This window comes from Drosophila ananassae (genome assembly GCF_017639315.1).
Source record: "Drosophila ananassae strain 14024-0371.13 chromosome 4 unlocalized genomic scaffold, ASM1763931v2 tig00000054, whole genome shotgun sequence".
NCBI classification, from domain to species: Eukaryota; Metazoa; Arthropoda; class Insecta; order Diptera; family Drosophilidae; genus Drosophila; species Drosophila ananassae.
Window position 1 is genome coordinate 7881303 of NW_025319037.1, and position 20298 is coordinate 7901600.

The 20298-nt window shown below is 42.6% G+C and overlaps 2 protein-coding genes across 3 annotated transcripts in view; one reads left to right on the forward strand and one right to left on the reverse strand.

The window, feature by feature from the left end:
* LOC6502706 (growth/differentiation factor 8) overlaps positions 1–20298 on the reverse strand; it is a 410457-nt gene that overhangs the window by 251811 nt on the left and 138348 nt on the right. The window contains exon 5 of one of the 2 annotated variants that reach the window (XM_044717611.1): positions 12653–12873. The exons of the other annotated variant lie outside the window; for it this stretch is intronic. Coding sequence (XP_044573546.1) covers positions 12779–12873 — 95 coding nt within the window. The 3' untranslated portion in view covers positions 12653–12778. Of the gene's footprint in view, positions 1–12652; positions 12874–20298 lie in introns of those variants that run through there. 2 annotated transcript variants of the gene reach the window in all.
* On the forward strand, positions 9751–11330 carry LOC123257709. Its single transcript, XM_044717612.1, has one exon. The coding sequence runs from the start codon at positions 9810–9812 to the stop codon at positions 11232–11234; it is 1425 nt and encodes a 474-aa protein (XP_044573547.1). The 5' UTR covers positions 9751–9809; the 3' UTR covers positions 11235–11330.

Genomic DNA, 20298 nt, shown 5'->3' on the forward strand with positions numbered 1-20298 from the left:
ATCCGTAGCCAACTGGATAGCGTGCGCGATGTGCAGCCAATTCAGGAGGCCAACATCGCAAGGATCGTCCCGTTCGCAACGAAGGTGAGCAACCTAGCAGCGTTCCTGCAGTCAACCCCGATCGGCAGCCAGCACCTAGGGAACCCAACCCTACTGGAGGAGCTGATCGCCAAGCTGCCGCTGAGCAAGAGGTTGGACTGGGCGAGGCACGCGGTCACGATACAACCGTATCCGACAGTGGTGCACCTGAGCGAATGGCTTCATGAATTCGCAAGACTGGTGTGCACTGTCACGGACGTTGGAGCCAAGGAGCAACCGAAGCGAAGGATCCTGCACGCGAATAGTGTTCACGAGGAGGAGCGGTATGCCGACCGCCCCAGATGTTGCCCTATATGCGAGGGACAACACCAGATCAGGGACTCCAAGGAATTCAACGGCGTTTCTACGACGACGCGGATCGAGTCAGCGAGGAAGTTGAGACTATGCTTCTCGTGTCTGGAGCCCGGACACATGTCCCGGTTCTGCAGGAAGAGCCGCGGATGCAACGTCCACGGATGCCAAATGAGGCATCACTACCTTCTCCACGAGTCACCTGGACATTCTAGACAGCCGTACGTCGCAGAGGGAGGCCGCAGGAGCGACCAGAGAAGCAACAGCAAACGGAGTGGAATGCCACGACCAGTGGATTCCAACGAGAGGAGCCGTCCCACGTCAGCCGCAGTTATAGACGCGGGGCGTGAGCAGGATGAAAGGCGATCGACGAGTGACCGCCACGATTTAATGCATCGGAACCTGAACTGCGTTGACTCGATTGGAGGCCACCTACTATTCCGGATTCTACCCGTGACGTTGTACGGGGAGAATACGCAGGTCGACACCTATGCACTGCTGGATGAAGGATCGTCTGTCACGCTCATCGATGACGAACTCATCCGCAGCCTGAACCTGAAAGGCGAGAGTCGCCAACTGAACGTGCAATGGTTTGGTGGGAAATCTGCCAAAGAGCACACGAAAGTGGTCAGCCTGCAGATCAGTGCAGCGGGCAAGCCAAAGCGCCATGGGCTGAAGAACGTGTACGGAGTAGCCAATTTGAACCTTCCGATGCAGAGCCTGCGTCGGGATGATGTACAGGCAGTGGAGGCAAATGCGCGCCTGCCTGTGAAGCCGTACAACAATGCGACGCCGAGGTTCCTAATTGGACTGGATCATGCGCATCTTGGAATACCCCTCAAAACAAGAAGCTATGGATCTGGAGGACCATTTGCAGCAGCCACCGCACTTGGATGGGTGGTGTATGGACCGGTGAGCGGAAAGGTGAGCTCACCGCTTCAGAGTTCGTGCCTCCTAGCCGTGCCCCAGGATAATCTTCTGGAGAAGATGGTCAGCGACTATATCGAGATCGAGAATTTCGGAGTAAAGCCGGCACAGCCAGTCGCAGCTGGCGGAGTGGAGCTGGCGCCGACAGTCGCAGATGCAGACGGCGACGCACGGGCCCTGAGAATCCTGGAGGAGTCGACTAAGCGAGTAGGTCGACGATACGAAACCGGGCTGCTATGGAGAGACGACGAGGTGAGACTGCCGGAGAGCTACAATATGGCGCTTAAGAGACTCGTCAACATCGAAAGAAAAATGAGGCGCGACGTGGACTTCGCGCGGGCCTATAAAGGATTGATGGACGATTACGTGAAGAAGGGGTATGCACGACGACTGGAGCCCCAGGAAGTCCAGAGGTACCAGGAAGGCAAGCTATGGTACCTGCCGCATTTCGGGGTGGAAAACCCGAACAAACCTGGAAAAATCCGGCTGGTCTTCGACGCGGCTGCCAAGGTGAACGGAGTGTCCCTCAACTCAGCGCTGCTGAAAGGCCCACAGCGCTACAAACCACTTCCAGCAGTGCTCTTCCATTTTCGGGAAGGAGCAGTTGGGGTTTGTGCAGACATCAAGGAGATGTTTCACCAGGTACTAATGCAGCCACAAGATAGAGGTTCCCAGAGGTTCCTGTGAAGGAACGGAGATGACCAGCGGGAGCCGGACACATACGAGATGCAGGTGATGACGTTAGGAGCAGCTTGCTCACCATGTTCGGCGGACTACGTGAAGACCTTAATTCATTGAGTTTAATGGATAAAAAATCGTTTTTTTAATTGGCAGATTACGCGAGTCCCTTGACATAATGGTCAGATTATCGTACAGCATATCCATGGCATTAAGATGAACCATATATAAATATAAAACTTTACCCCTTTTGAATATGTAAAATAGAGGTCTGCATAAATACAATAATAAATTCGAATAAAATAGAATAGAATGAGTGCAAAACACAAAACGAGTTGGAGTGGGAAGCAAGCACTATGATTGCAGCTTAACATATATATTTATATATTTATATTATTATATAAGTTATCACCCGGCACATTCGGGCCCCTCCCTCTGCTCAGCACTATTCGCCCCCTACCATTTACTCAGCACTATTCGCCCCCTACCACTACGCCCTGAACTCGACCCGGACTCTTAAACCCGAATCCACAACATAAGCACAATTCCCAATATTCAAGTGCTGTGGGTTCAAGTACATCCGGGTATGTCACAAGAGTGCAACTAAGTCACAAGTGTGCAACTATGTACGCTGACTAAAGTGTTGCGGGAAAGCTGACTCCACATCTGCCGACACCACACACGCCGACGCCACACACGCTGACACCGCGTATAGAATTGGAGTGGGAGATCAGCCTATTCCGAACCGATGACCGGAGGGTCTCAACTCGGCGTAGCCAGTCTTCTCCGGACCGCTGAACATCTAAGCCGAACTTGGACATCTTTAACCCAATCTAAGAATTCTACACTTAAGAACCCATTCTTAACTCACTATTGAACAATTGTTAACTTAAGAAACCAACAATAAATTGTAATCACGCACATCGAATCATGAACGGAGTATTCTTAATCAGGTGACCGACCATTGGACACCTTAACTGGCGCCCGAGCGGGTAAGTAGAGTGAAGGTGTATTGTGTGTGCTGGAAAATGTTTTCCCAAAGGGAAAAAATCAATCGAAAATTAAAGAAAAAATGTGCAAATATAAGAAATCCTTCTCAAAAAGAGAAAAAAAGAAAAAAGGAAGAGAAATATTCTTCGTTTTTTTCCCAAACAAAATTCCCCAAAAGGAAATGAGAAATGAATAGTGAAAAAGTTAAAGTGTAGAAATTTTTTTTTTTTTTCCCAAAGTAAAATAAGAAAGGGAGAAAATGAATAGTGGAAAGGTTAAAAGTGTAGAAATTGTTTTTTCAGAATAAAATAAAAATAGAGAAAATGAATAGTGAAAAGGTTAAAAATGTAGAAATTTTTTCCAAAATAAAAAAAGGGGGGAAGATGAAATTTTTTCCAAAATAAAATGAAAATAGAGAAAATGAATAGTGAAAGATCTAAAAGTGTGGAAATTTTTCCCAAAATAAAATAAAAAAAGGGGGAAGATGAAGTTTTTTCCGAAATAAAATGAAAGTAAAGGAAATGAATAGTAAAAAGTTTAAAAGTGGAGGAATTTTTCCCAAATTAAAATAAAAAAAGGGGGAAGATGAATAGGGAAATGTTTTAAAGTGTAATAATCCTTCCGAAAATTAAGAGGAAAAAATAGGAAAAGTGTAGAGGTGAAATAACGAGGAGTTTTTATTTTTCTTTCAAGTAAATAAAGGAATAAAATCAAGGATGAAAAATAACGTAAAGTTTTCAGAGTAGAGCAAAAAAAGACAGGTCATTAAAACATTAAGGTTTGGGAAAAGAGCGGGTAATTTAAGAACCAAAATGAGATTGAAATACAAAAACGAAAATGAAATCAAAGAATTACGAAATATGAAACGAAATTAAAAAGAAAAAGAAGAAAAATATGTGTTGAAATAAAAGTAATGAAGTAATTACCCACCGCGGCGGTTTGCTATCATAGCATATTCGCGGGTGCAAAAATATTACTTCATATAAAAAAATAAGAGAACCACCGCGAAGACATTCGCGTGTGGCAAGAAGTATAACAAAAGGAAAAAATAAAATATAAAAAAGGGTTGTGTCGCGTTATAAAAGAAAAGAAACGGAATTACCCACTGCGGCGGTTTGCCACTGGCATATCCGCGAGTGCTAAAACATTGCCGTGCGTATAAAAAAATAAGAGAACCACCGTGAAGCTTATTCGCGTGTGGCAAGAAAAATAAATTAAAAAATAAAAGATAAAAATGGTGTGTGGCAATCTGCTGGAAACGCTAAGAGGTGTGCAATGCACCCAAAAAAAGCTGCCCAGTGGGTTGTGTGAGCAACCGTACCTGAGTAGGCCTGCGGGCCAAAACGGAACAATACGGACCACCGCGCCCAGTGCCAAGAAAATACAAGAACACGAGACAAACCCAAAAACCAGATTTTACAACACACAGAACAAAAGAAAACCCAAAAGCACGAAACAAAAAGAAAAACTGAAACGAACGAAAAAGAAAAAACTAAAAGTATGCAACAAAAATTACACTTAAGATATGCAACAAAAAAAGAAAAACTTAAAGTATGCAACAAAAAAGGAAAACTGAAAGTATACAAGATATGCAACGAAACAGCACCCATAATACACACTCACTCTACACCCTATTAGAATTAAATAATATTATATTCTGCCATTCCTCATATTTAAAAAAATTTCTTTTTCTAATTATCAGAAGAAGTTGAAGACGAACACGAGCACTCCAAGACACACGGATATCGACACACAGATAGTTGTAAAGGGTGAGTAAAGCGCTTCCTCTCTTCCTCCTCAAGACAATAAAATCAGACAAAATTGAATATTCCCCTTAACATAAACACAATCAATAAAAAATCCAAACCCCATTTACAAATATCGAAAATTATACTGTAAGCCAAAAACAACTATTAAAAATACAGCTACAAAATTGAATATTCCCCTTAACATAAACCCAATCAATAAAAAATCCAAACACCATTTACAAATATCGAAAATTATACTGTAAGCCAAAAACAACTATTAAAAATTTTATTAAAGAACACAGAAGTTCAACCATCATTTACGAATACTAAAGGTTATATTTCTAGAATTTAAAGATATTAAAATTACTTACTTATTATTTTTGCATTCGACTTACGCGTCATTCTCTTGAGACCCCTTGACATAGGTCTATTATATTTTTCTGAATAAAACATTTTTCCCCTTGCTGTTGAAATGGAAGAAATCAAGGCCACCCTGCAAAAGTTTGACGAGAGCCTTAAGACCCTCTTAGATCAGGTCGTAGCAGTTAAAGAGGATATCAGGAAAGTCGGGACGAGGGTAGCCACCCTCGAGCAAGACCATGAAAGACGTAATCCCGCGGTAATCCAACCCGTTCCCTTGGTCCGTCCGCGCACCGAATATGAATTAAAAGAAACATCTACTTTGCCAGATTGCGTTAAGGAACTCCAGACTTTCGAGGGGGAGCCCGGGAAATTTGTGTCCTGGATTAACAGGGCGCAAGCCATTGTCAATGATTATGAAATCATTATAGGCAAGCCCTTGTATAGGACCATAATTCTTTATATTAGGCAGAAAATAAGAGGTGACGCCGATTTGGCGCTTTCTTCTTATAATGTGGAGGACGATGATTGGTCGGAAATTAAGCGGGTCCTCTCGCTTCACTACGCCGACAAGCGGGACGTCCGAACCCTTGAGTATCAATTAAGCCAGTTGACACAGGCAGGTAGAACCCTAGATCAATTCTACAATGACGTCAATAATCACTTTTCCTTGATCCTAAACAAATTAAAACAATCAGAGCATGCGCATAACGTGGCCAGTGCCCTGATTGAGATGTATAGGGACAAAGCGCTGGATGTTTTTGTAAGAGGACTCAACGGCGATGCCTCTAAATTACTGATAATTCGGGGTCCGAAGAACTTGCCTGAGGCATATTCCTTTTGCCTGGAGCTACAAAATGTATCGGTCAGGGGTAATGCACGAATGGAACATACAAATAAGTTCACCCCATTTTTCCAACCCCGCTACCCAACAAACGCATCACGCTATGCGCCTCCGATGGCCCCACGGTTTCCGCCTTCATTCCAACCACCAGTAAGGGCACCGGTGGGTGCAACCTTCAATGATGGTTCATCCGGCAATTCACGGGGCTTTAACAGATTCCAGGGACCACGACCAGCCATTAAAATGGAATCAAATCGGTCCGGTCAGTCGTATCAATCCGGCTTTGGCATGCGCCGTGGAAACGACTCCGTGTATGGGTCCGCACCCGGCCCGAATCCCTTCAAGAAGGCACAAAGATTGTACCACATGGCGGCAGTTCCGTCCAGCGTGGTGACAATGCCCGAAACCGACACGCAAAATTCCGCTTGTCAAGCTACTTACGTAGACGAAGCGGTGAGCGCCCACGACTCGAGCCTTGAGTATGATGCCCCATACCATAAGGCCGACAACGAGAACGTTAACGATGAGGCAAATTTTATGACGGACGCCTAACCAGCGTGCCATACATAGAATACGTCGCGCGAAATGGCAACAAGTTGAAGTTTCTTATCGACACCGGCGCGAATAAGAACTTTGTTAGCCAAAAACACTCCGCCGGCTCCATCCCCTTATCCACTCCCTTTTATGTTGAATCTGCTGCTGGTAATGTTAAAATCACGCATTGCCTGATAGGACGATTCTTTGAGCCCATTGGCAATGACGCAATTACCACCTTCTACGTTCTGCCTGGTCTGAATTCCTTCGACGGTATCATCGGTGACGATACTCTCAGGGAAGCAAAAGCCCTAATTGATCGAAAAAACGATCTTCTGTTAATATCCCCTGGTACCCAGATACCCCTTCTGGCGAGATATTCCTCCAATGTCCATGCCCTGATTGACGGCGATCATGACGACGAAACCAAACAAGCGCTGGACAATCTACTTAAAGAATTTGCAACAATTTTTGAACCACTTTCGTCAGGGGAATCGGTAAATACAACCGTTAAGGCCGAAATACGTACTAACACTCAAGACCCCATTTTCACTCGCAGTTACCCATACCCCGCGAACATGAGGGGGGAGGTTGAAAAGCAAATACAAGAACTCTTAGACGGGGGAATAATAAGGCCATCTGCCAGCCCGTATAACTCTCCGATCTGGATTGTCCCAAAAAAACCTAAACCAAATGGTGAGAAGCAGTATCGCATGGTTATCGACTTCAAGCGCCTAAATGCGGTTACGATATCCGATACTTACCCGATACCGGATATAAATTCTACTCTGGCCAGCCTTGGGAAAGCCAAGTATTTCACGACGATTGATCTGACGTCTGGCTTCCACCAAATTCACATGAACGAAAAAGACATCCCTAAAACGGCCTTCTCCACCCTCAATGGGAAATACGAATTCCTTCGTCTACCATTTGGCCTAAAAAATGCCCCGGCAATCTTCCAGCGGATGATTGACGATGTTTTGAGAGAACACATCGGAAAAATCTGCTATGTCTACATCGACGATATTATTGTTTTCGGCGAAGACTATCAGAGTCATTGGAACAATTTGCGTGCGGTTTTCCAAAATCTTCGGAAGGCCAAACTGCATGTAAACTTGGGGAAAACACGTTTCCTCTCCACACAAGTTGAGTTCTTAGGTTATATTGTTACGCAGGACGGTATTAAAGCAAACGACCAGAAGGTGAAAGCAATAACCGATATGAAGCCCCCTACTAACGTGAAGGAGCTGAAAAGTTTTCTTGGAATGGCCTCATATTACAGGAAATTCGTTCAGGACTATGCGACAATCGCGAAACCATTGACGAATTTGACAAGAGGAGAGTACGCTAGAATTAAAGCATCGCAATCTAGGAAGGTTCCGATCGAACTGGATGGCGTAGCTTTACAGGCCTTTAATGACCTGAAGGCAATTCTTGCCTCCTCTGAAGTCCTGGCTTTCCCCGATTTTAGTAAACCATTCCATTTGACCACTGACGCGTCGGACTATGCCATAGGTGCTGTTCTGTCCCAAGACGAGCAGGGCAAGGACCGACCAATAGCTTACATTTCTCGTGCATTGAACGAAACCGAGGAAAACTACGCTACCATAGAGAAAGAAATGCTCGCGATAGTATGGGCATTAGATAATCTTAGATCTTATCTTTATGGCGCAGGGTCAATCAAGGTATACACCGATCACCAACCACTTACGTACGCGTTGAGCAATCGCAACTTCAACGCGAAACTCAAGCGATGGAAGTCGCGAATTGAAGAATATGGCGCCGCAATTTCTTATACGCCCGGTAAATCCAACGTCGTCGCTGACGCCCTTTCGCGTATCACAACGCAAGTTAACTACCTCGGGTCAACAACGTGCACTGCCTCTGAAACTGACTCCTTGGCTACCGTTCACAGTGCGCTTGAGGATGCTTCTCAATTGATACCTCATGTAGAAGCACCAATCAATGCGTTCAGGAATCAGCTGGTTTTTGATGAAAACCAGCTTGAGTACTCACCGTCATTTAATACCACTTAACGACGGGACCATGTCCGGTTTAGTGAACATTCTCGAAAAACATTTAAAACCCTCAATAATTAATGGAGTAAAGATTTCTGAAACTTACCTCCCATCCTTCCAATCTACATGCTTTGAGAATTTTAAGCTATATAAAATTCGAATAACGCAAAGATTGGAAAAGGATTTGTCCGATCCAGAGCAAATCTCCGAGATAATAGAAAGGGAACATCGCAGGGCCCACAGAGGTCCAAAGGAAGTCACTATTCAAATTTTGGAGAAATTCTATTTTCCCAGAATGACAAGTACGGTTCGTGCCCAGTTGTCATCGTGCGACTGCTGCAAACGATTCAAATACGAGCGTCATCCCAATAAACCAGAGTTGCAACCGACACCCATCCCAAACTACCCATGCGAAATACTGCATATCGACGTATTCACACTAGAAAAAAAGGTTTATCTAAGCTGTATTGACAAATTCACGAAATTCGCCAAACTTTTTCCCCTACAATCCAAGGCATCAATTCACCTCCGCGAAACACTGTTAGAGGCCCTTCACTACTTTACGGTGCCTAGAATGATAGTGTCAGACAACGAGAGGGGTCTCCTTTGTCCGACGGTATTAAACTATCTCCGTACATTGGAGATTGAATTGTACTATACCCCTACTCAGAGGAGTGAAGTCAACGGTCAAGTGGAAAGATTTCATTCCACCTTTTTGGAAATCTACCGGTGCTTAAAATTCGAACATCCCAAATTCACAAGTGCACAGTTAGCGCTGATCGCTGTAGACAGATACAACAACTCTGTCCATTCAGTGACCAACAAAAAGCCCGTTGACCTATTCTTAAACCGCGCATCGCGCATTAACTATCAGGGTTTATCTAACTTCAAGGAAAAAACACTTGAAGATGTTAGAGGCCTGATTGAACGAAACCAGGCTATGGCCAATATAGGTCATAATAAAAATAGGTCCGAACCTAAACAATATGAATCGGGGGATAAGGTTTTCGTCGCTAATAAGCAGATTAAAACTAAAGAGAAACAACGTTTCAGACCAGAGGAGGTCCAAGAGAATCGCGAAGTGACAATAAAAACTAAATCAGGGAAAATTCTACACAAAGCAGACTTGAGGAATTGAAGAGCGCTTTACGACCCTCTATTTTTTAAGAAAAAAACAAACCACAAAAAACTTTTTTATTATTTCAACACTTTCACAAAACATTAAACGTAGAATAAGATATTATAAGTATGAATAGTATATACACTAGCTTTTCTTTCATTCTTGATTAATGCCCTATAAGCCTCACAACCATCGGTCTCATGTCAGCCGCGCGCATATACAAATATGACGCACCCGTCGTACCACTGCAACAAGGAGGAGTATGGCGCATCAACGGAATATTCAAACTGGTTCACGTCATCGACATATCGAGGATGATGCAGCTAGTGGACGAAACTAGCCGGGATGCGGCAACCCTGTCGGATCAACGCATCAAAACTATAACGAGGCATTACCTGGAGCAGGCAGCGGAAGGGATGAACAGAGTAATGAGGCCAACAACACGCAGAGCTCGAGCGGTAAACTGGATGGGTTCAGCCTGGAAATGGATAGCAGGATCACCGGATGCAGAGGACTGGAATGCGGTACTCAACTCGGAAAAGATGATCAGCGAAAACAACAACCAGCAGATTCGGATCAACGCTCGACTCTTCGACGCAAGCCACAAATCGATTCAAGAACTAAATGATGTGGTAGCGAGAGTCAATGCGATTGACGGAGACCTCCACGCAGTTACAGCAACACTGCATAAGGCAATTATCCTGGCTGGCCAAGTGGCGGAAATCACGAGGGCCTGCCAACTTGCCAAAACGGGAGTGACGAATTCAAATCTTCTGGATCACGAAGAAATTGAAACCATGCTCACGGAAGTCAACGATCTCCCGTACCAAAACGCTGTGGAAGCAGTGGAATTTTCCCGGCCAACGATACTCTCCAATGGCACGACGCTACTATACGTCCTGGCTCTCCCCAAAGTATCAAGCAGGAGATACGAACTTGTACGCTTGTATCCAACAGTATCAGGCGGAAGACAAATAGTGCTCGAGCACCACAAGTTCGCACTGAACAGAGAGGAAACGTATGCAGTAGTGGGCAGCTGTTCCACCATCGGCAATATAACAGTCTGCCCAGAAGAGGATTTAATAGCCTTGGAGGAGAACTCATGCATTCCACGGCTCCTGAAGGGTGGCCATGCATCTTGCTCATACCTTCGGAGCAACGAAGAAGTCGTGCAGTTAGTTGAGGATGGGACATTATTCCTCTCCAATTATAATGGATCGCTTACAACACTCGAAAGGGACTACCAACTGGAAGGGACGTACATAGTCCAGTTCAACAATGAAGTCGTCGCAGTCCGAAACAAAAACTTCACCGCCCATTCTGCAAATCACCCTATGGCCTTACCACCGGTACTAACCAACATTATGGTAACCGGCTACAGACCTTCCCTTGGTTATGTTGATGACATCAACGCCCAAAACACACAGGCGATGTCTGGCGTCTCACGAGGCGTAACTTTTTCCTACGTCTTGGAGGCTTCTCTAACACTAGTAGTCTTCTTGATCCTGTTCATCATCTGGAGGAAGCTGACCTCCACCAAAGGAATACCAACCACGAGAGTTATCACCGAAGATCTGGAGAACACAAAGAAGACATCAACAACAGCCCATCATTCTATTAATTGATCCGCGGGACGCAGACTTTTAGAGGGGGAGGAGTTATCACCCGGCACATTCGGGCCCCTCCCTCTGCTCAGCACTATTCGCCCCCTACCATTTACTCAGCACTATTCGCCCCCTACCACTACGCCCTGAACTCGACCCGGACTCTTAAACCCGAATCCACAACATAAGCACAATTCCCAATATTCAAGTGCTGTGGGTTCAAGTACATCCGGGTATGTCACAAGAGTGCAACTAAGTCACAAGTGTGCAACTATGTACGCTGACTAAAGTGTTGCGGGAAAGCTGACTCCACATCTGCCGACACCACACACGCCGACGCCACACACGCTGACACCGCGTATAGAATTGGAGTGGGAGATCAGCCTATTCCGAACCGATGACCGGAGGGTCTCAACTCGGCGTAGCCAGTCTTCTCCGGACCGCTGAACATCTAAGCCGAACTTGGACATCTTTAACCCAATCTAAGAATTCTACACTTAAGAACCCATTCTTAACTCACTATTGAACAATTGTTAACTTAAGAAACCAACAATAAATTGTAATCACGCACATCGAATCATGAACGGAGTATTCTTAATCAGGTGACCGACCATTGGACACCTTAACTTATATATATCGGAACGTATACAGTTATCCGATCCTTATGAGAATTTCACAATCAAATTAATTTTTCTAATAAAAATTGTACCATTTCCTATGGTTCAGGATATAGTCGACCCATTCCGGCCGTTCCGACTTATTCAAATAAAAGAAAGATGTGTGCAAAGTTTCAAAAGAAGTAGTTTCAAGTAAAACTGAGAGTCGAGTTTGCGTAGAAACAGACGGTCATGATTATATCGACTCAGTTTCCTCTACTGCGTTGCACACTTTTGACTAAAATTTGAAAAATACCCACTGCAAGGGTATAAAAATAGTTTGAAGACTAAATTTTTCCACAATTTTCCTGAACCAACCCTTCAGAAATATGATATTTTTTGGGCGGTAGGGAGCCCGGCAAAAAAATAAAAAAGAAACTTGATCTGCGTGGGTATTATAGAAGTCTACATATAAAATTGAATAGTTATATAGTATACTATATAAATAGTCAGTATAAATTGTCTTCTGGTCTCTAAGATCCACCCATTCATAAGGACATGGTTATATATGTTCCGCTTTTGATACTGATCAAGAATAGATGTACTTTATGGGGTCGGAGATTATACCCCTGTTACATATATTCACACGAATACAATATACTCCTTGTACTCTACTCTGTACCTTGTCCGGGTATAATTAAATTAATGTAAAAAGTCGTATTTGTCGGGCACTTATTCCGGATATTATGCCCAAAATCGTCGGTTTATTGTTCCTATTAATTCCTCTTCAAATTGCTTAGTGTTATAAGAAATTCCAAACAACAAATTAAATTTAAAAACTAATTTCCGCAATTTGGCAGCACTTTCCATTATCCATAACTTTGATGATACACACATTAAATAATGATGTAGATAAAAAGCCCAGTGGTTCTGTATCACAATTTAAATCTCTTGTACAACGGATTATCTTTATTCTTTTCGGATCCTCATACACAAATAGAAAATAACAACAGAAGGAGAGTTCACGGTGTCTTTGAAAACGTCAAGTGTGTGTAGATAAGAACCTTAAAAAAGAAAGAACTTAAATAGAAATGAGAAAAAAAATATTAAGAAAAAACAAAAAAAATATTTTGAATTATGCTGAATAGTTTGTAATGCATTTAGTAGTTTGTAATAGCGGCAGAATAAATAAACAAGTTGTAGCTCAAATTTTCAATATTTAAAAATTAAATTTATTCCTAAAATAAGCAGCCGCTCAAATTAATACCGAATATACAAGTAAATAAAAGCTTAGCAAGAGAAGCTTGAAACAATGCAGTTGTTTAGAGGCGAGGCGGGGGCTACACACACTTATACTAAGAATTAAAAGCAAAGCACATGCAAAACTGCGAGAAAAAAAAAATAGAAGTTGATGATATTCTCTACGCTGTTTATTCGTTTCAAAGTCTTTTAGATTATTCTAAACAGTTTCATCTTTGGGTGCACAATAGATGCAAAGGGGTATTCGGAAGAACGTAGGGATGTGTGAAACGTGCATGCGGGCTATGGTGCCTACTGCTTACCCTGAAACAGCGGAACATCACACAGAGTAACCGATACACCGCGGTTATGGTACTGAGTAACGAGCTCTGTTCGGTTGTTGTTTGAGACAAATTTTCTTCTAAAAACTGTTAACTTTTTATAAGGAACCCAGTCCGTTGTTTATTTTATTTTTTTTTACCGTCTAAAATGAAAATGTAATCTAAGCGGCTATTAAATCGATCAGCTCGATCACCAGAAACTCGAAAACAGTTTCAGGCTGTGGATCGTCTCTTCAATAAATGCCAATCAGTATTTCATAAGCCTCTTCTGGGTCCCTGGTCACAAGGAAATCACAGGCAACTGCATAGCAGATGAATTGATCACCACCTCACCGCTCTAGGGTGGAGTGGTATAGCTACTAATAGCCGCATATAAACTTCAACTGAGGAAGCCAAAAAAAAAAACAAACAGCACAGCTGGGAATCCGCTCGAAATTTCCCTGTGGCCGCCAATTCTGGGCAAATATCTTATAGAAAAGGAAATATCATTTACTAAGGATTAACAGGACCCACCAGCACTGCTACAAGAGACACCCAGGGGCACTGACTAGTGGAAAAGCATGCAAGACGAATGAATTCACAGTACAACGACGACTGCCGCTGCATTAGGAACGAAAAGGAGGAAGAAACTGTCAAGCTCCTTCTATATCACTGCCCAGACCTGTCTTGTAGACTATTCCACCTAGGTAATAGGTTATTAACCGACATCTCGGAGAAGTAAAAAATGGATCCGAACAGGATACAAAAATTTACCAAAGCCTCACGGGGAAACCTCATGGGAAACTGTTAGACCATGCGTCCCCCTAGGGACGAGGAAATGACATCCAGTCTACGGTTTCACAAGGGACCTAATACGGTCTAAGCGTGTCGGAGCCTCTCTAGGAGGAAACCGTTTGCCGTCTTAACCCAGCCCAATCTAAAATGACAATGTTACTACATATAGATTGGCGTATAGAGCTCTTGGCCACCGCCTATCGTCCCTTATCGGATCTGTTTTCTTCCTCAGGCTCAGTTGTCTCAGTTATCGGGTACGTCAGTTCATCGGTTCCAACAGCTACCTCAGATTTCCCAAATTAAGGTAGATTAAATGTAGGTCGTGGCATTTGATGAGAAAATGCACGGAAACACATTCATATTAGGTACATTGAACAGGTTCTCAAAGTGGACGCAAATGGCTTCGCTGAGGAAAGCGAAAATTGAGGCGCTGCATAAAGCTATCCGTAAATGGTTTGTTTCCCGGTACAGGATACCAAAGGTGATGGTGACCGACAATGGTATCCAGTTCAACAGCAGGAGCTTCAAGAGGTTCCTCGAAGGGCTCGGCGAGCGGCATAAGTTTACCGCACCTTATACACCGCTGGAAAATCCGAAAAAAAGGGCGACTATATCCTATAGCTGACATATTACAAATTTATCGGAAATGCCAAAATATTTTTATTTTTTAAGTGAGAAAGATGGGACTTGGTACAGATTCCATTTTGGGCAAAGTAATCCCATCTGCCAAAATTTATATGGATCGGCCTACTATATCCCATAGCTGCCATGTAACTGAACGATCGGAAATGGCACAACCTTGCTATTTTTAAAGGGGCTGTTTCCACCATTTCAATGTCAGCAATCCAATCCGTCAAACAAGGATAAATCTGTAATATGTCAGCTATGGGATATAGTCGACCCCGTCCGTTCCGACCTATATACTCCCTGCAAACAAAAAAAGGATGTGTGTCAACTCGATAGCTTTATAACTAAGAGACTAGTTTGCGTAGAAACAGACAGACAAAAAGACAGACAGACAAACGAACGGACATACGGATATGCTTACATCAACTCAGGAGGTCATCCTTATTAAGAATATATACACTCTTAGGGTTTCAAAAAAGAGCCAGTTAAGATATAAAACAAAGCGAACAAAAACGAAAACAAGAAAGGAAAGTGTTGGGACTTGTGCCAGCATCAAATAACATAATTATTTCTATTTAACTCTCTCAGTGTAACTAGCCGCAGCGGTCCACTAATTGCCCGTTATCAGCTGTACCATATTCTTTGTTTTTCCCAGATTCGCATGCGCTTTGTTGTTCTTTTGTAGCGCATGCACTTGGGGAGCTTTGGTGGAGCTTCTGGGCCAGCTCTTAGGTTTTATGCACTTGTATTGTTTTGGTTCGGCCGCGGAATTTGTTTTGGGGTTAAATTGACCCATAGTAAATTGAATTATAAAATTGAACCTCGTCTTGTTAATTCGGCCGCTATCAAAACGCTGATAGCTCAACCTTGGTGACCCCGACGTGATCGCGCCCGGTTTGATTTGTGATCATTAAAGTGCATAAGGGAAACTTTGTAAAGGACAATTTGTTTCTGTTGTTTCCATTACATTGCAAGAAATTCACCACACTCCAGGATGAGTTAGAGCGATTGAGCTCTAGTGAAATTGGGAGTGGATTATTCTGGAAGTTCTCCGCTGATGTGCGCGTTGATATTCAGGTGGGAATGGCAAGGTACTCCATGAGGGTGCCTGAACACTCCACTCGTCTCGACGGCACCACTTTTCCCATTGCTCCGTCATTGACCAAACCAACCATAGAGGCTACGAAAGTGCATGGTGGTCTCTTGGTAAATCGTCGCTCATGCAGTCAGGATTCTTCGCTGGACCGCGACATCCAATCGGGTTTTCAGGATTTGAAATTGGAGCGAAACCTGAACAACGATCATGATAGCCAGGACGTGGGCAATTGCGTCTCGTCAGTGCCCCTGCTGGCCACCGCTCCCCCCGTGGTCGCTATTTCCACATCGCATCTGGCAGTTGTCTGCGATGGATTTTCTAAAGCTGCTGCTCTTAACCCCGTAGCTGCTGTTAATCCCTCATCTGGCCAGGTCTGACTCCATTCTGGACTCTAGCCTGCACCCTTCCAATGGGGGGAGGTCGTCCGCATCGCTGGTGCCGCCGTCTGCAGCTGCCAAGGTGGCTGCTGCTCCAGCCGTGAAGGCTCCCGATCCTGCAATCGAAAGGTGCGCCTACGCGCAATTTCGGAATTCAACGGGGGGAGGACGTTGGGACTTGTGCCAGCATCAAATAACATAATTATTTATATTTAACTCTCTCAGTGTACACTAATCTCAGTGCTCTTAGCGGTCCACTAATTACCCGTTATCAGCTGTACCATATTCTTTGTTTCTCCCAGATTCGCATGCGCTTTGTTGTTCTTTTGTAGCGCATGCACTTTGGGAGCTTTAGTGGAGCTTCTGCGCAAGCTCTTAGGTTTTATGCACTTGTAATTCGGCATTGTTTTGGTTCGGCCGCGGAATTTGTTTTGGGGTTAAATTGACCCATAATAAATTGAATTATAAAATTGAACCTCGTATTGTTAATTCGGCCGCTATCAAAACGCTGATAGCTCAACAGAAAGATTACTTCGGGAGGAGCCAAAGTTGATATTCCCTTGCAGATAGGTAGCAGCTTATACTATTATATTTATGTCGGATCGTATATAGTATATGAAAGTTTCACCATTAAATTAAATTTAAAAAAATTTTGGAAACAACCCCAAGTAAAACAAGAAAGAAAAAAAGATAGCTTCGGGAGGAGCCAAAGTTGATATTCCCTTGCAGATAGGTGGCAGCTTCACCGTCAAATTTCACCATCGAATCAATTTTCTAATTAAAATTTTTAAAACAGACCCAAGTATCTTTAAAGTTTACGCCATGGTTTACCAAAGTTACGCCATTTCCCATCGTTTAGTTACATGGCAGCTATAAGATATAATCGGCCGATCCTTAAACAATTTGGTTAGAACCTAAGGCTCTAAGAAGGTTACTTTAAGTACCAAGTGATGATACTGAGTTACAAATTCCATTAAAATTTCGTAGAATCGGAGATATTGCCGGAATTCTCCGTCAAACTTTGGATTTTCGACCGCCGGCATTGCAAACGTTGAGGCGGATGTCGGGCAGAAAAGTAAAAGATTCCGCTTGCTACACCTGGAATCGATCGCTAGTACGTCCATCTGTATTAATGCTTGGAATCAAATCAATAAAGTTTTGATGGCCAGCCACAATCTAGTTTTAGAAATCATTAATATTTTTCCTGGTGTACAAAGAAACTTCTTTTCCTTTAGTGAGGTGATATTTGGGTCCTCTGTAAGAACTTTCCCGCTACCCCTAAGATATTTCTTGGACTCGAGGCTTTCACCAGTTTTTCGGGGCCGCTGTGACGGGCCTGACCCTGATGGTATTCCATCAAAAATATGGCTTCATATTATTTCACAAGGGTGTGAGTGCCTTGCTCTTTGTAAAATATTCATTGTCTGGACTTAGTTCTTGCTCGTGGAGCTTCGCATCGTTTTTTTTTAAATCGGGTCCACATAGGGCCATGCATTGGTGAGTTGTCTTAGTCACTCATCGAAATAACCTTCTTTGAGTGTCGCTCTATTGAGGCTTTTTTAAAGTTTCTGATCAGCTTTTGGATAGATGTATTCCTTTCAATTTGCTCATCCAAGAGCATCTGTATTACAGGGTCTGATTCGGATCCCATGGCTGGGTATTTTTTTTTCACAAAAGTTTTAACTGCCGTATGGCTATAGTTCCGTTGTGATCCTATAGAAAAGGATCACGTCGGGGCGGCCATTATTGCCAAACTTTAACTCGCGGGAGTAAAGGTAGGCCCCGGAGTTATAGTCAAAATCTATAGAAGGACTGACTAGTTATCCTGAATTGAACCGACAGACCTTCGAAATTAGAGGGCTGAATTCGTGTTACAGTTTTGCTCATCAGTGTCCATAAACAAAATAAATTAAAACAAGAATGGAAAGCTAACTTCGGGCGGAGTCGAAGTTGATATACCCTTGCAGTTAGGTAGCAGCTTATATTATTATATATATGTCGGATCATATATAGTATATGAAAGTTTCACCATTAAATCAGTTGTTTTCAAAAAATTTTGGAGACAACCCCAAGTATCTTTACAACTAGCAACGTTGTGCCATTTCCGATCGTTCAGTTGTATGGTAGCTATAGGATATAGTCGGACGATCATTATGAAATTTGGAAAAGCGGATTACTTTGCCAAAATGGAATCTGTGCCAAGTTCCATTTTTCTAACTTTAAAAACAACAAAGTTATGCCAATTCCGATCGTTCTATGACAGCTATAGGATATAGTCGACCGATCTCGGACGTTCCGACTTATATACTGCCTGCAAACAAAAGAAGGATGTGTGCAAAGTTTCAACGCGATAGCTTTTAATCGCTAGTTAACAGTTCAAGATCCCTAAATTCTCTTTGTTGGGACTTGTGCCAGCATCATTCAATGAAATTATCAATAATTAGTTCTCTCAGTGGGACCAGCCGCCGCGGTCCACTAATTGCTCGTTATCAGCAGATCCATCTTCTTTGATTCTCCCATTTTCGCTGCCCTTTGTTGTTCTTTGCAGCGCATGCACTTTAGACCTTCTTATGCTCCCCCCTGCTCTTACTTAAGCACTTGTATTTTAGATTTGATATTGACCGTCCGCTACCTTTTTTTTATGGGCGGAATTTACCCCAAAAAAAATATTGAAATATTAAAATCGAACAATGAACCCTTGGCTTCCTTATTGAAGCTCTCAAAAAGCTAGTAGCGTTACACTCTTAAAACGAGTTTACATTATTATTCATAGAACCAAGCACAAGAGTCTCGTGGAGGAAAAAAATATTGGAAATTGTCGGTCTGTGTTATTAAACTGAAACTAATTTATTTTTTTAATGACCAATAAACATAAACTATAATTTGCCGGCTTCAGTTATTAAATGAGACAATATGTAAAGGTTACATGACCAGATCAAACTATTAGATGGGGAAGATAAATTTGGAGCAGAACTGGTAATAACGACCATAGCATGGATAATGTCGTAGTTGACCATTTTAAATGTTGCTGAAGGCTCCCTTCCAGTTAATGCATTTTCTGTAGCCGGAACTAGACCTCGACTTTCTAGTTTGGCATTGCCGAAATTCAGTAGAAATTATTCGGAGCTCACAAATGTTATAAGACAAGTCGTAGACAACGATGTAATCATTCCGGTTACCGAGAATTTTAATCACTTAATTATTATTATTTATGATTTTTGTAGTTCATATATGTGTTTAAATTTGTCATCTCTAATGACTAGTATAAGTTAACATACGGTGGAGCGGGGGCTCAAGAAACATCTCATATTCGCTCTTTTGCGAGTTCGCCGCAATGGATAAGCTGGGCTTAAATTTGAACATAAGAATATATATCAAAGTATAACGTAAATCACACATTTTAGTTTTCGACGATTTTGGGTATTTTTATAATTTTACCAGCCATCAGTGAAATTTAAAAAGAGCCTTTTAAAATTTCTCTAGCCTTTTGGATAGTTCTCTCGGACTCATGAAATTCGCAATTAATTCACATTGTACCCAAAAGTTACCATTGCCAACGCGATCTTTCTATTAAAAACATGTGGAGTTTTGTGGAGATGTGAACATGTGGAGAACCCAGAACCTTCGTTGCACGATTTTCACTCGAACCTCACTGTACTATGTTTTATTGTAAGCGCGTGTCGATTATTGCACATTGAGAGTATTTTTTTAAGTACAGCTAAGTACTAACTTCTTTCTCCCAAAAGCAGGCGGTTTAGACTCATAACAGTCTTATCACATTATCACATAACATTATTATTATATACATGATGTTAAAAAATAAGCTCATATTTTGTTTAAATCGGGTCTTAAGGTTAAACCAGTTTGTTTTCCAAACTTTTCAAACTTTGATTTTTTTCTTCAGGTAGGAATCCTAATTTATGCCTGTGCATAAAAAAGGCAAAAGCAATCAGTCTATGCCAATTTTAGACGCATTTATAGACTATAAGCAACTTCAAAGTTATTTGAAAAACTAATTATCCATATTTGCAACTC

Bases quoted from the DNA above. Each gene is read 5' to 3' on its own strand.
- LOC123257709 (XM_044717612.1), top strand. From the start codon at position 9,810: ATGTCAGCCGCGCGCATATACAAATATGACGCACCCGTCGTACCACTG.